We start from the raw sequence: 17,002 nt of genomic DNA on the forward strand, positions 1-17,002 counted from the left end.
TGTGCTGGATCTTTGTCATCATCGTTACAATAATAAGTGAGGAGCGTACCAGGTTTAGGCACAAAAACTTCATGGTTAGGTTACCAACAGCTGTCTCCCGTTTGAAAGTTGCGTGTTTTGTCATTCCACCCGACCTCTTTGCTACTCAAGACTTTGTCGTCACCAACGTCACCTAAATTTTGCTCCCGTCATAATTACTACAACCCGTAGAGGTCACCTAATTATAAAACGTAAATGTCATTGGAGATGATTAAAAATATTTTTCTGTTAATCAATTTTTTTTGGTAAATTTTCTATAATCTTATTTCATTAACAATAACCATAGGGGTTGCAAATCACAAAATGACCATGTGAACTGTCATGTGTAGCAATTTTGGAAGGCACTGACATACACAACTATATCAGGGGCAAGGGGAATCAGATCTGAAAATGCTTAATTTATTTTGCAGGGCCATTGAAACAAATAATTTTGTTTTTTATTTTTGAGGACTGGTTGCCTTCAAGCCAAGTCACAGTGACCTAGGCTGAGGGTGTCGCTGGTTAACTTGATGTCACCTCTATCCGAACTGGACACATGATACTCATTATAAAAACTTTCTGCATCTTCATTCTCTTCCCCATGCATCCTCAACATATCTTTAATTCTAAAGAGGAACAATCTAGCCAGACAGAGCGAGTCCTTAGACTGAAGGGTGGGCTGTAACATGTCTGCTCCAGCAGAGGATGTCTAATTGTAAATATCCCTTTGTTTAGATGGAAGAGAGTCTTAGCGCTCAGCTCCAAGCAAGAGTAGGCAGATACCTCTAAAAACGCAGACCGAAACTTTGATAGCACTTCAGGCATGTTTACTGTATGTCCTCACTTAGCAGCTTATGTTGCATTCGAGTTACTGAACAAGATGTTCTGTTGTTAGTTACACAATATACAGCTATGCAATGTCGTTAGAAAATCAAAGAATAAAGACAAACAGCCTCATCAAAACAGGGAAGGGTGGTTGAGGAAAACCATTCACTGCAAAACATAAGCGACACTTTAAATTTCAATATATATGAACCCACTATGTGTGAACCCACTCTTTTTTCCTGTCACACAGAGGTTGAGTCATCCCAGTAGTCAAAGCATTACTGATCCAATTCCCTTAGGATGCACAAGGGGAAGAGAGAGAGGGAGAGATGACTTTGGTCAGACCCGTTGATCAACTGAGAGACTTCTACTGTCTTTGCCAAGCATTCATCCAGCCTCATTAAAATTAATATCCTTCACCCCAAAAAAATCCCATTTTAAATCAGAGGCAAAATGGATAAAAAGGGCAGAGGAGGAGGAATGAGAGGCTTTAGTTCTCAGAATATTTCAAAACAGAGGGAAACTCATTGTCAACCGAGAGTCATCCTCAGATTGATAGAAAATGGGGTTAATATCCATTGATGTAATGAAATGTCATCATAATAAAATAAAAAGGTTTCTGTTTGATCTTGACTTGACACAGTACCACAACAGTATACTACAAAGCCTTCCACTGAAGTCTTCTAAGTGAAGACAGACCATAAGCAGAAGATAACCCAAACTGCTTACCAGGAACTCTGAAAGCATATACTATATACTGCATGACTGACTTCTATCAAACACAATTACAATTAGTTTCAGAAAGGTCTGTGGCTCCAGATCTATCTTCCAACAGTGTCCATCTTTTATTTAAGTAATAAGGTCTCTGAAACGATTTCCACTTGTTTCAGGGTTTCAACAATAAATGTGTGATTTAAGAAGAATAATGGCAACAACTAATTTGCCACTAACTGAAAAAAAGCCACTAGTAGCATTAGGTCAAAATGTTTATATATAAACACTCCCATTTCACAAGTTTAACTGACTCTGAATTGACTGCAGTGGTAAATTACTTCCCATCCTGTCTAATTAAGATCCTGTAGATTGAAGCCTTTTTGCCTGAGTTACATTCTGGTGCTGGTTACGGTCACTGGAAGAGAATTCTATCCTCCCAAAGTCACAAATCCAAATCTAGATTTGGGGGGCTTATATATGGAATTATATTTGTGTCTGAATTCTGAGTGTGTGATGGGGCGTTTTGAGTACACATAAAGATTGCGCGCACATAAGGTATTCTTTGAAAAGAACAAAACACAAAGAATAATTTAATTTGTGAAAACAAAAATCTATTCTGTGCTTAATAAATGTATTAAGCATGTTTGCTATTAACCATTTAAGTGTACAGTAATAACCTTTCTCAGATTCCCTGCTCTGTGTGCTCTCAAACCCTTGGACACTTTCTCACAATGTCTCTCTTTTTCTCTTACCATCCCTGCTCTGTGCACTCTTAAGCTTGATGTAGTTGCAAGTCTAGGTGAGCTTACACATATAAAAACATGTTACTACTCGCTGGGGCTACAGAGATACAATTTGGAGACTGCAGGAACTGTGATTGGTCAGCATGGCTGATTAACCTCAAGATATATATGTATGTATGTATGTAACATACATATATATATATATATATACATATATATATATATATATATATACACACGCACACACATACATACATACATATTTTGAGGCTGCCATCAAACATAAGTGCCAGATGTGGTATTCAAATTTCAAGACTTAATAATGGTATCTGCAAATTATTATAACGATTACACCCACATGCTAGGGTATGCACCTCGGCTTCCCCCATGTTAGATTACAGCCACCTAGTCAATTCAAAAACCCACAAAGTACTGCAGTGTTCCATGACAGTGCATAAATTACTGGCTGATAGAATTTTAATGTGTTTGTAGCAGAAGGTGGCGCGATGGATCCAGCGGAGGGGCTGGTGACAGCTCTGGTGTCAATACCTCCTCTGGAGATGCCCTCCCTGTGCCGCTGAGTGGCTCTTCAAGTGGAGCTTCTTCTCACTGTGTCACTCCATGGTGATGAATTAATTACTCCAACATGCCACTCACACACACACGCGCACACAACCTGTTTCTTCTGCTTCTTTGTTTCGCTATTTATTCACACTGACTGTCTGACATGTTTTTCACAGGTGAGTAACTCTTAGAATGAGCTTAAATTGAATAAATATGAGTTAGAGGGCACTGGATGAAGAACTGTAAAATATGACTCAGCTGCATTCACTTACTTGGCACGCAGCAGGAAAATCGACTACTGGCTCATCAATGAAGCACCAACCTTTACTGCATCACTAATGAAGCACACTTTATTTACACAAAGTGTGCTCCCTGTGAATTTCATGAGCAGCTTTGTACCCTGGCACAAAATCCACTGCTTTAAAGGCAATTTATCCAATAACGAGCAAAGGCAAGTTTGTTGGACATTAGTAAATGCTTTCTCAATTGATCTCGGTTGAGTTTGGCAGCAGTGCCTGAATAAAGGAAAAAATATTAGTGAAATTTACAACCTGCTTCACAAGACTAATTCAGAGCCAAATCAGTGAGCAAGTGCATGTAAAGCAACTACCAAAATTACTGACTTCTACTCACAGCACCAGCATGCGCACACTCAAAGTTGAGCTTACCAGCTGTCTGATTCCAGCTCCAGTAAGGACTGAGTCCTGTCAGAGGCACACTGCAGACACCACATGTTGCCCCTCTGAGCCCCTACACCGGACCCATCGCCACCCTGATCCCCGTTACTTCATCCCTGGGCTAAGTGTAGCTTTCACAGCCTAACTGCCCGGCTCGGACACATCTCCAGCTCTGGCCTTCTTTCAGCCTAGCAAGGAGGGGCGTTCTCAGGAAGAGGGCGGGAATTCTTCCATAGGAAACTGGGTCGTATGGCAGCAGGAGTACTGGTGTCCCACAGATCAAGAGGGTCTTAAACAGGAAGGGACAACAAGTAAGAAGTAAAAATGGGAGAGAGAGAGGCTTTATTAATAGCAAGAGGCAAGGATGAAGCCTGGGGAAACCCCTGGATATACCATTTTAGCCGCTGTGTCTGAGGAGGTATGGCTGCAGTAACGTGATCTTTACATCGGTACAACTGTCCTCAGATGTCAACCCTCAGCTTCATACGGAAGACATACACAGTGTCTGATAATCTTCACTTTAGAACTGCTGATCAAAGGCTTAACAATAGTGTCTAAAACGATACTATCACTACCATGGTCCTATAACAGACAATGCAGAACAAGCAACAGCTGCTTGGCCAGTTGACCCGCCAAGCTGTCCTTTGAACAAACATCCTAGTTAATAGGGAATGTTTGACTCACATCTCCTCCCATCTCTTTGCTGATGTTTAGGGTGATTTCCCCCCACTCCTATTCCCCTGCCTCGGCCCAAGAAGTGAAGTGATGAGGGGACTATCCATTCCTGCATAATGACATCATTATCCAAACAACGGGCGTGTATCAAGTGGACCAACGATGTTATCGGCCAAGGCAACCATGCAGCGTAAAGCAGTAGCTGATAGGTTTAGTTTGGGTAGAGAGCAGCCATAACTGCAAGGCTCTCAAACTGTCTGATTCTGCACTCTAGTGCAGTAACCTCTAGTGAAGCCTATATTGTACATGTACGGTGCATATTGGCCTCAAGAAAACAAATTCTTAATGACTCGATATAATGTAGAAAATAATCCTAATACATTAAATATAATTAAGAGGGAATAGGGCGTTGGTAAAGAATGCCTCTCTTGTTGGCCATTACAGAGCTTAATAAAAAGGAGCAAAATGTCTCCCATATGGTGAAGGTGCATGTAAAGTGCAGCAGAGACAAATACAACGAATGTAGAGGTCATTATAGCTAATTATAAAATAAAACTTCTAAAGTGTGGACAAAAATTCACTGGTTCTCAATTCTGGAGGTGTAGCTCTGGACAGTGCTAACCATTTAGCGCGGGGAGAGTAGTCCCAGAGAATTTGACCTCTGCAAGGCCCAAAGCTGGAATAATGAAATTGCTACAAAGTCTTGATCTTTAGTCTGATCAAATCTGCGTTTATGTTAAAGACAGTAATTTAAACATTTAGCCAAGCCCAACACTATCTAAGCCAGTTGTTCCCTTTAGCATCAGTCAAGACTCTGAAGCTTAACATAAAGCTGCAGCAGTTAACACCCACTTACATCTGTCTGAAAGCAGAGAGGGATAGTTCGAGACAGCTGACTTTATCAGACCCTGGGTTATTTTTGACATTCTCATCTCTGTCTTGACAGTGATTAGCCAGACTCTAGGGACAGTAGTTCGGAGAGATATGATGTATTTTTACCTCATAGATGAGACTGAATCTATGCCAAATGTTGGAGGGGAGACACTCATCAACAAACCATGGCTTTGTGACAAATTTTAAATTTTTGGACCGGACTATGAATGTCCCGTTACACTGATGAAATTGAAGTTTCAATTGGCAGCCTCACGTGTTGGCTGTACAGCAGTTTATTTTTAAATAATAATTCAGCATTTTGGGAAATACTGTATGCTTATTCACTTTTTTGCTGTTAGATAAAAAGATTGATACCACTCTCATGTCTGTCTTTATGGGGCTGGGGCCAGGGAAGGAGCTAGCTAGGCTCTGTTCAAAGTTAAAAAATACACCTACAGGAACCATTAGTGATCAAAAGCTCACTAATTAAGATGTACATATCTGGTTTGGTTAATCTGTAAACAAACAGTAAAAACAACAATCTGTGGTTTTAGGGGGATTACCAGGAACTATTTCTTGACGAACAACAGTTTCTGTTGATCTGCCTAGTAATTCCGTGCCATGTATTTGCTGGTTCCCTGGCAAACTTACATGCTGACACCAAGACTCAAAGCTAAAATGTCAAACTACAGTATAGAGCAGAAGTACAAACACTTTACTACTACTTTGTTAGTCATCTATACCCCCATGCCTTATCAGATAAACTTAAATACCCCTTCATCAGCACCAACATTTATTTAAACCATTTATCCATTACTTAACTGTTTCAACTGTTCAAGTGTCTTCAACTGTTCATCCATTACTATTAGCTAACTGTTTAACTGATTATCCACTTTTAACAAGTTATTTTAACTCTTTATCCATTACTTTTAGCAAAGTATTTAACTTTTCCTTGCTTGCAACTTGTTTTCACATGCTCTTGTGAGACATGTGTTCTAACAACATGTGATGTTGTTACAGATGACGCAATGTGGGTACATACATTATTTTTTATCAAAATTGTAATTTGAATTTTTTCAGTCTTTCCGTGTTCCCCTGAGAAGTTGCAGAAGGACCCTTTTGGTAGAAGTACCTCTGGTTGAGAATCACTGGTGCAGAGTATAAAAGTTGTTTGTTAATACATATGGTTTTTCAGATTGATAGATTTACTTTCAGAGACTCTCAACATAGACTTCATTACTCACAGCCTTAGGCATAAAAGCTGTCTACTGTCTTTCCAAAATAACAAGTCTTATTATTCCACCACTGCTAACCATGATCTAAGTTTTCAAACACACCACTTTGCATCAAGTTTACCTCATGACCTTTGAGGTGCATGTGTAGGATGACAACACCTGATGAAACCAAAATGGGCTGTGTACATGACTGGAATAACTAAAAAGATACTTGATTTATACATCAACATTAAAGCCAGCGACATTGAAACCAGTTACTGGTTTTAATGTTGTGGCTGATCGGCGTGTATTCTATGAATATGACCTTAATGCAAGTAAGATTTTTAATGTGGTAGTGACAATTTCAGTTAAATATTGCCTTTCTTTGCTTAAAGTAATATAACTTGTGTCCTGCACTGCATTGATTGTTATGTGCTTTGTCATGTGTTTATCATCTATTGATCAGACTGGAAAAGCCACTGAGGAATTCATAAAGCAGCTTGTCCTTCTAGAGTATCTGAATCAACTCAGGACAGCTCTTTTAAGGGCTTGTGTTACAGACACACCTGTCCCACTCTGTCTAGACTCCAAAGCGGAAACACGAGGATCCCTCGTCAAGGGATTAATCCCTATATCAGTTCCAGCTCCTCAGCAGGCCAGACAGAGGGTATCACAGATCTGGTCAGCAACTATAACCATCATTAAAGGCCCTAATCTGCAATGTCCAAATCTCTCCACCTCCTTCAACATTCAGGGTGACAACTTGCCACTCCCTGTGATGAATTTCACATATCGCATGAGGCTGGTTCTCAACCAGCAGGGTGGGGTAGGATAGAGTCACTGACAGACACTACTTTTTTCGCTCTGCTTGGTAAGTAAATTGACCAGTTTATGCGAGTGGGCTAGATGGAGACAAATGTGTCTGCACATCCACCTCCCCAGATTCTACATTTTGTGGCTGAAAACAACTGTAGCGCTGATTAGAAACACAAGGAGCTTCCTGAGACTTACCACGCAGAGGGAACAGGTAGCTCTGACAAATATGCAGTTAAATGGCACCAAATATTTTATGTAGTGAACCTTGCTATTCAAATAGCGTTTCAAAAGCCCTACCTCCACCCCGGCATCTACTTGAGTCCACCTTCCTTGTTGGACTACCTACAAGGAAGCTTGGTGCTTCCTTTTGGGGAGTGACAAGGTCAGAGCCTAAATGCCAAACATTAATTATGTACATATGCTTCCTTCAAATACTTATCTATCCCACATGGGTTGGCGGACTGTAATAGATTAGAGTTATAACCCTTAACATTTCTGTCATGGGTTATTTTGCTGATACCTGTGGTTACTGGTGGTAACAGCGAGAAATTTTGACCACTGGGGTCAGCTACAGAAGTCCGTCACAAATGCAACTGAGGTAGAGTAACTGGAGTATGGTGCAGCCAAACAAAGAATGATGACATTTTATTAATTACATCAACTTATTATTCTAATAAAAAAAGACTAAAGAACACACTAAACAATTTTGCCCTAGTAATACTGAACTTCCAATTTAATGTTGTGAAATGCATGCATAGACCTCTTTTGTCTTTTGCATTACGTCCAGAATGTACACGCATCGTATTCTATGAATCCACAATCCTGTGAATATGCTATTTAAATCCTCCGTGGGAAAGGGGAATTCCAGTAACAATGGTAACTACTATATAGAGAGGCATTTACAGAATACATTCAGTGGCTTATTGCTGAGGAAAAAGTTGGCGTAATGTGAACAATTATATCCGAAAGTGGGTTGGACATCATAAAAATCTTAACTTCAAATGATGAATTCATGCAAAATCAAACAATAATTGTCAAATGACAAAAATAAATGAGCTTAATGTCACAGCCTTGTCTACTACAAATTGCATTTACATAATACTAATTTATAACAGCAAATATGCTTTGAGAGAAATGTAATGCCTCCTGAATATCCAGGCAACAATTACATTTCCAGGGTTGGTTTTAGAGTGTGTCTGTTGTAGCTTGAAATATGAGATTGTATTTGACCTGATTCCTTTTACAATCCACTTCGCATTAATTATGAGCGAGAACCAAATGTACACAAACAGGCATGCAATTAAACAACAATTTACAGCCAGTAATAGAGCCATAAATGCTGTTTTCCATTACTCTACATCAAGCTTGGACAGAAGACTGTAGCATGTTTTCACTAGTGTGCAGGGCACACCAACAACATGCCATTAAATTTATAATTATCTCCTGAGTAAGCCTCATGTCCTGTTTACAGACACTGGGGAATAAGTTCATTTTGACATGAAAACAAAGATCTAGACAGACTGCCCTCGTGCTCTGGCCAGGCTCCAACTGCGTCACCCACATCCCAGTGTGGCCCAGGCCTGGGCCAGCAGGCTAACTGTGTCTATTCTGTCAACTGTAAAGCTGTTCAGTTCAACCCTGTAATCCCAGAACCCACCCATGTGTGGCCTTCAGAGGGAGTTGGTGGCCCTACCCCTCAGCCTAAAGCCTGTCCACCAGAGAGAGAGAGTAGGGGAGAGAGAAATCCATACACTTGTGTACCCATTAAGTGCAATCATACATATGCATTATATAAAGTCAACAAGCTGCACAGTCAGGAGCTGGCAGATGAAAACATAGTTGATGTTTTGTTGATGACCATATGGCACTGAATCTGTCTAATGTGTATTCTCTGCTGTGGTAGCCCCTCTGACTAGGGTGCAGTATTCAGTTTATCTCTGCTAATCCTCCTACCGTAACTCTGCCCCCATCCTGTTCCTGAGCCGCCTATAAGCTCTAGTGCCGAACCAACATCATTAACCCATTGCTGGGAGCAGTCAAATACTGAGCAGTCTCAGGCTGAGGCTGACATAGGTTTAAAGTGTAGTTCCAGTTTATTACAACCTGGGCCTTATTTTTGTAGTTGTGGCCATCATTTCTATTGGGTATGATATCATTGTACTCACTAAAGTACTAGTTGGAATCTGGGAACTTGATGACATCGCCACCACAAAGTCTGATGGGGCAAGAAACATGAGCTGTAACAGGATAAGAATGTAAACAACCCAAGAGTTTAGTCAGATTATCAAAACCAGAAGGTACAACCGAAAGTGAGGGGAGCTCTGCAGGGTTCACTAATACCTTTTTATAACACATAGAATGCACATTTAGTACCCAATTCATAGTCATACCAGCCTAAGTATATTAGGGAAAACAGTAGAAATATTACTGGTTTTCTACTGGGAAAACCAGTAATATGAAATGAAATAAATGACTGATTATCCCTAAGGCCTGGAATTATTTACTACTACTACTACCTTTAATTTTTGTCAGTCATACCAGATATTAATTTGACATTAAGGTAGGTTAAGAGGCAAGTTATTCATACTTTTACAAAAACTTTTATCATAACATTTATCTTGACTTAACTCAACTTATTGTCCCTCCTGTGTGTGATTTGATGAGCACAGTCCTGCCTGCATCCCTGGCCAGACATTTGGACACTACCCCCATCATCTCTAATTTTAAAGAGTACTTTGACATTTTGGGAAATATGCTTATTTGCTTTTTTGTGAAGATTTAGGTGAGAAGATTGACACCGTTCTCCTATCTGTCTGTTAAAAAAGCAGTCAGAGCCAGGAGATGGTTAGCTTAGCTTAGTATCACAACTTCAAACAGGGGGCAACAGCAAGCCTGACTCTGTCCAAAGGTAGACAAACCAGCACCTCCAAGGGTGTTTTTTTTTCAACATTTGGACACAGCTGGGCAAGCTGTTTCCCCTAGCTTGCTAATTAGCAGTTTCTAGTCTTTATGCTAAGCTAAACAATACAGCTGCTGGCTACTGTAAATTCTGTATATATTATTAATGGGCAAATGGTATCATTCCTCTCACACTCTCAGCAAGAAAGTAAATGAGGATATTTCCCAAAAGGTATGGCTTTATAAGATCTTGTTTTTTTGGACCCATCTGACTTCTTTTTAGCAATGTTGCCGCATGCCCAGATCTCAGCAATGAACTTGTTGAGGTGGCCAAAAAGACTAAAATAAGACCAAAGTTGCAATAAACCAGATTTATCCTTGAAGTAATCCATAAAATAGGTAGAGCTCTGCCTCTGATTCAATAATCAATCAATGCCATTCCCAGATATAACTCCTTTTATGGTACTGCTTTTACTTTCTGTATTTGTATTCCACAACAATTCGAGTTTTTATCTTCAGTTTTGTTATTGTCAGGTCTGAATGCTGTGCAGACAATCCTACTGAACCGTGATGCTATCTGATGAATCGAGACAGGACGCATTATTCAGATGTCGTCCATAGATATAGTGTGTGACACTGCATCATCAGCTGGCACAAGAAGTTCAACTAACTGAGATTCTGACCATAGAAAACACCGGAGCAATCTGATTTCAGCAAACCAAGAAGTAATAGATAACATGCCCTGAAGCAGAAGCATTCTCAAGAAACTCATCAACCATCATGTGCAGTCGGGACGTGCCTTTCCATCACACAGGAGACACAACAGATCCTGACATGTTTAGTTTGCACTGAAAACAGATGAGAGCCTCACAGTGACGTAGACCTGAGGCGGTGCTGGACGAGCTGGTGCTTCATCAGTATTCATAAACATTTTGCTATTCCAGGAAGAGCAGCCTGGCTGAGTGTGCTCAGACTCTGTCTGTTAATGGCCGGACACTGGCTATGTGTGAAGGAAGAAAAGCCAAAAAATTTACATTAGTATTTTTAGTGTTCATGTTATAACACTATGGCATGAACAAAGAGTTTGCTGGTTGCAGTGAGCATTTTGCTCAGTTCGCTGCTAAATTTAAGCAGAATTTGAACAAAATCAGACACAAATATCAAGGATACAATCACATTTATTCTTTATCTATTGTTCCAACCACAGTGGGCATAGTTAGGCCATTTTTTGGCAGATTTTGACATATGTGCTGCCATCTCATCAGGTTACAGATTTAAGTGGCATGATCAACTGTGTAAGCTCATTATTGTAATTTATCTTGTCATAACTGAAATTCTTATGTTGAATGTCTTGTGTTAATACTAGCAATTAACACATGGGAAAATAACTGACTTCGGAAATGAGTCCTTGCTGTTTTTCCTTTGTAGTCCCTTTATTCCGCCGAACTTCCCAGGCATAAGAAGCTGCTGAGTATCAAATTTTAACATCAGCCTCCTTATATCAATAAAACATTGGAGTCCTAATAACAGCAAAGTAGTCTCGGAGAGGGAAAGGAAGGAAAGTTACATTGTCTCACTGTGAGACATGATGATTTTGCCCATTTAACCCACATTAAAGGAGTGAACACTCAAATTTAAATAGTTTGAGTATGAGAATTCCAAATCAAAGAGGCTTGGTGTAATTGCTCCCAAATTTTTGTGTGACAGCGAGACATAGTCACTGAGATGCTGAGGTGGTGGTTACTTGCATTAGTGAAGTTTGTTTTGACAACATTGCTGCAACTATTTCCCATTTGCAGGGGTTTGTAAATGTGGTTTGAGGTTTTAATGGGATTTCTTTTCTTTCTTTTATTGAGGTTCCAAGGTTGTGGGGCAGCAACACAGCTACACAAATACCTCGAATTGGACTCTGTCTGTCTTTGGTCTGTCATCAGCTCTGTATGTTACGTTGTTTGTTCCTGGCACCAGGTGCATCAAACCATTAGGGTGAAATAGCATTTATTTCCACGTGGAGTGGAGAAGTTTAATGCTGCCAAGTTTTCAATCCCCTGAATGTTCCACACACTTATGCAGAAACTGTGTCCCTCTGTTCCAACTTTTTTCTTCTTCTTGTAGCTGTTAGAGTCTGCACATTTACACCCTCTAGAGGTGAAAATACATTTCAGTTTGAAAAACTCATTGGGTGAAACCTCTGAATGTACAGTATATAAAAATCAATACTGGATTAAATGTTCAGCAAAGGTATTGAAGGGGTTCTTAAATTCCACCTATTGTGATAACACTATAAGAAATGGTGTCCTGAAGTGGGTGGTGTGACTCTAAACTCCCCACCTCCAACCATCACCAACAACATATCAGCTGTATGATAGACTAACCAAGCCAGAGTTGAAAAGGGAAAAAGGGAGAAATGGATGAATGCTGAATTAGCTGCATAACCCTCATAAGTCCTCCCCACCTCTTCTTTCTTCCTCTCTCTCCTCTTTATGTCCCTTTCCTGCCATCCATTGCTCATCAAAGGCACGGAGTGGGCAGTACTGCTGCCAAAGTGACTGATGGGCAGAACCCTTTGCTGTTCACTCTGAGCAGGACCATCAGGGCAAAATTACGGAGTCTGAGATCCTAGCTGAGTGGTCATGACAGGCTATGGATTCACCTGCTGCCCCTGCTGCTTTCAAGGACGTTTTATCCAGACGGGGGTAAGGAATTGAGAGCTCAGGAGGAGCAGCTGTACATCATTTGCTGCAAGGCACAGGACTGAAAACTGTAGGGGGGAACACAAGGGGAAGAGCCAAACCCATCTGGTTCATGCCTAACAGAGTAGTCCCCAAAATGTCACTGACAGGACAGAAAAAGAAATGAAAATAAGCAAGGTGTTAGCACAGCAGTGCATGTAACCTACACCGGCAGTAAACTGCTGAAGTGAAAGGTGTCATAGATACCAGAGGTTACCAAACAAACAAATCAAGCCACAAGATTACTGTGAGCATGACAGACATAATCCTACCTTTGTTGTACAGAGGCTCAAATTAAGTACAGCTGACTCCAGGGCTGTCTTGACCTAGTACAATCTGACTGGAGCTGTAAAGTTAAAACTCCAGAAAAGAATTTCCAAACAGGTAATAACATCAGGACTCCTCTCCTTCACACTGATGGATTTCCAGTGGAACGTGGATCTAGTTCTGGTTAGTGTGGCTAGTAAGCACCACCCTGCCTGACTCTCCCCTGCCAGCTCCTGTCCCGTCCCTCTTTCTGTGGTGTGTAACACACACTGAGGCTATTGAACCACAGGCAGCACCTCTGTCTACACGTTGGGTCTGGGCGAGGTTGATGTTGGCATCTGCAATAAAGGTTGCCTTTCTCTTTCCTGCATGTCCCTCTGCCCTCCTGCTAGACTTTTCACCTCTGCCAAGGAGAACTGTGAGGCTGAAATGGAAGAAAGGTTGTGTAATGGCATTGTGCTGGCTGTGTGTGCCTGCCTGTCAGGGGAAGGGAGTGGCAGCCTGGTGTGACACACTTGATTACCCTGGCTGGTTGGGGATTATTTTTGACTTTCAATGGCACCCTCCCAAAACTGAAACTCTATGCTATGCTTTATTCTATAATTATCTCTTCCACTCGTCACATTAGTGTGACTGTCACTCAGCTGACACAGAATTGTTCTCTTTTTTTATTTAGTGGAAAACATGCTATCACATAACCTGTCTAATGGTGCAGCAGATGACACAGGGAGCTCCGTTGTCTTCCTGTGAATAGACACCCTGGGTTAACTTAAAGAAATAGGGAAGTAGTCACTCCCAGAGTGACAGAGCATGAAGCACATTTTCTCGAATTTAACTCTGATGTTGACTAGCATGATGTATTCTACAAGAAATCATAGTCCCTTACATTACTTAAGAGTTCCACAAATCAACTTTTTTAATGATAATTTAAAAAAATGTTATTTATATTTTATAGATTAATCAATTAAAGGTCTATAGTATGTGTAAAAAGTGTAAAAGGTGTCTTATAGTTATAAAAAAAACAAAGAATTATAACCTGAATGCAGCTCCCTTTTGCTATAGGGAGCTTTCTATTCACTTTTAGACAATCTTTATGGTTTATTTTACAGCATTTAGTAAAGCTCATTTCCACTACTTTCATCAACTACGTTCAGTGAAAAAAAGCTGTAAAAAATCCACTGTCAGCTACTTGCCCAGCACAAAGTTGTTGATGGACAAAGTTAGGAACTAGCTAGTGTAGAAAGTCACACATATTGCAGACAAAGAGCCCGTTTTTCTCAGGATTAAAAGACAATGGAATATTTGACTTCTATCAACCTGGTGGACGTAGACATGACATGAAATAAATGCAAATGTTGCTTCTTGTCTGCTGGATTTGTAAATAAGTTGTTACTTGCTGGCGGGCTAGCCATAGAAATGTTATAAACTATAACTATGTCAAAGGTGAGATTTTAGCTGCCCTTCAAATGGTAAAATCATGAACTTTAGAGTAGAGGAAATTCTCACTCTTACTGTAGAGTATGTCACTCACCCTGATTCATTATCAGTAAGGAGCTTAAAAGACATTACACTATCTACAGACACAGAAAACTAATGCTGTAGCCTGATTATATGAATCCCATTTATTGCCTGCACTGAGTGTATTCCCTAATATTTCTGAGTTCTCTAACATATGTTAACATTCAATCTGCATAATTTATTTCAAATAAATTTGCTGATGCAGGCTTACAAACGGCCACCTTAAGTTCTGCTCAGTGACATCAAATTTTTGCTTAGCCAGTAAACACCCCATTTGCATTTACGATCTATATTGCTAAGCATATTCTGTTCTGTAGGTCTGTGCAGCATTTGTAATTAGACTAATTGTGAGTCCCTTCTGGCAAAACTGTCAATATTAGTCTTTATAAGCAACACAAGCAGGTCCCATAGTACCAACATATACACTGGTAGTCAGAGTAACTAAGACAGAAAAATTCTTTTAACTGGTTCAGAAATTTAAGACAACACATACTATTAGTTTGCTATCGGTATGCTAACAGTATGTTATTCAGCATGTGGTGAAGATTAGGTTCTATAACATTTAAGAGGAATCTATCTATATATCTAGGGCAAGCAGGGGCCAAGCAGGAGCCGAGCAGGGGCCACTAAAATGCTTACTGTGTGTTTTAATATATCCTTAGCACTTACACCTTGTGATGAACAGACCCCTGATGGACTCTTCCGGTCCATAGAGATCTATTTTCCTCCCCTTGAACACTTCCGCCTCGGACGTGACCTCTGCTAACCTTTTGAACCCACACTTCCTCTCCATGTCTCCAGACAGAGGAGCCCTTCTGCTCCACAATTCACTGTACAGACAACATGCGTCAGCTTGTTGCGCTCCCGTCAAGGATGTTTCTGCTGTCTAAAAAGATGCCTCTATTAAACCTCCAAAACAGGACAAATCTGGGCAGACAAGCAGGGTGGTGTTCAAACATGAGAGTATTTCTGCTGTAGTGCAAAAAAAAACATTACCCAGAAAGAGCAGTAAATTATCTCATGTTACTGGGAGTGAGAGGTGTGTTGACTCCTGCCTTTGCAAGAAAAGGAAGATAAATGATTATGCTTCATTTACCTGGAAATGATTATCCCGATTATTAAATGGATTACAGAATATGCACGGTATGCCTTATCAGTAAAGTTAACCTACCTCATCCATGTGTCAGTATGGGAAGTAACCCTGAAAGACCTTTAATACACAACCTCAGCACAGTTGACCGGATCAGTTTCATTTATGTCTAGGAAGAACACTAAAATCTCAGCAACTTTCTATTCCAGTGAAATATGATTTGGACAATCAGCAGAAGCTATTTGCCTAAGCCAAAAAAAATATGGATGTCATGAAGAGAATGGATCTATAATTGTTTTTAAGGATGCAAAGATGAACCGTACAACACATCAAAAAGAATGAGAAGGAACATTTTCGTACTCCACCCCAGTCGTCATTTTCGAGAAACTACTCTTGAGGCCCTCCATTTCAACCATTCACTGCAGCTTTTTAGTGCAGTGATCCCCTACCAACTCTGTCTCAACCGGAGTTTGACAGTGGTAGGTGGGGAAGTGAAGGAAAGAGAGACCTGGGGGGAAGCACTGACAATTACTATACCTTTGACTGTTTTTTGAAGATGCCAGTTGGTGTCCCAGCCAGACTCCGAAGGGCAAATATTCTTCGAACACAATAATGTTTTTCTGCAGAAGAATTGCAGGAATTCCTGTCTCCTGAGGGCATGGATGTGGTGAATATCTGCCAACTGAATGGCCTGACAGGGCCTGCCAGTGTTAAAGTAATCGCCAGGTAGGAGGACTCCTCCCTACTGTGTCTCCCTTCCCTTCCCTGAGGTTACCTTTACATCTAAAATAACTGTGATGCCTCCTTTCCATGGAAAGAGATTATGACCAGATTGTAATGGAACTGAACTGAAGCCATTTAAATTTGTCACGCGTTAACTGCACTGAGGAATTCAAGACACCATATAAACAATTAGAAGTTGAATTCAGTGTTTGTGTTCATCAAGGAGGAGTTCTTAAATGTGACGAACTTTGGTACTTCGAGTCTGATGCTGAGTTAAGACTCCATGAAAGAGTTCGATTTTTGACGCAATTTGCTGCAGCCGGACTCTAATGGTGTTAAAGTACCTTGTACTTTAATCAATGGGCAAAATACAATAACTAACTTCCAACTTTTTAGAACAGCATGCGTCCCTTTCGTACACAGTATCTTTGCCTCTGCTCTGGTCTATGCTATACTTCGCAATTCTGTGGTCCGCTGCCATCCCACAATAAATTTCTAAATTTAAGACTGCAGTTTTGTTTGTACTGTCTCTGAAAGATTAGAATGGTCTCTTAACTACATCACCTTCAAAAGGAAATCTATGTTGTTACTGCTGTTCAGTGCCCCTATATTTAGAAAAAATACTCTTGTAGGAATTTTGGGCCATTAACTGTTT

General features: G+C 40.4%; 1 protein-coding gene across 6 annotated transcripts in view; it reads right to left on the reverse strand.

Moving 5' to 3' along the window:
* The window catches only part of iqsec1b (IQ motif and Sec7 domain ArfGEF 1b), a 207,579-nt gene that overhangs the window by 22,849 nt on the left and 167,728 nt on the right, over positions 1-17,002 (reverse strand). The window contains exon 1 of one of the 6 annotated variants that reach the window (XM_040159456.1): positions 3,533-3,684. The exons of the other annotated variants lie outside the window; for them this stretch is intronic. Coding sequence (XP_040015390.1) covers positions 3,533-3,597 — 65 coding nt within the window. The 5' untranslated portion in view covers positions 3,598-3,684. Of the gene's footprint in view, positions 1-3,532; positions 3,685-17,002 lie in introns of those variants that run through there. 6 annotated transcript variants of the gene reach the window in all.

The sequence above is a fragment of the Xiphias gladius genome, chromosome 21 (assembly GCF_016859285.1).
Source record: "Xiphias gladius isolate SHS-SW01 ecotype Sanya breed wild chromosome 21, ASM1685928v1, whole genome shotgun sequence".
In the NCBI taxonomy this organism is placed as follows: domain Eukaryota; kingdom Metazoa; phylum Chordata; class Actinopteri; order Istiophoriformes; family Xiphiidae; genus Xiphias; species Xiphias gladius.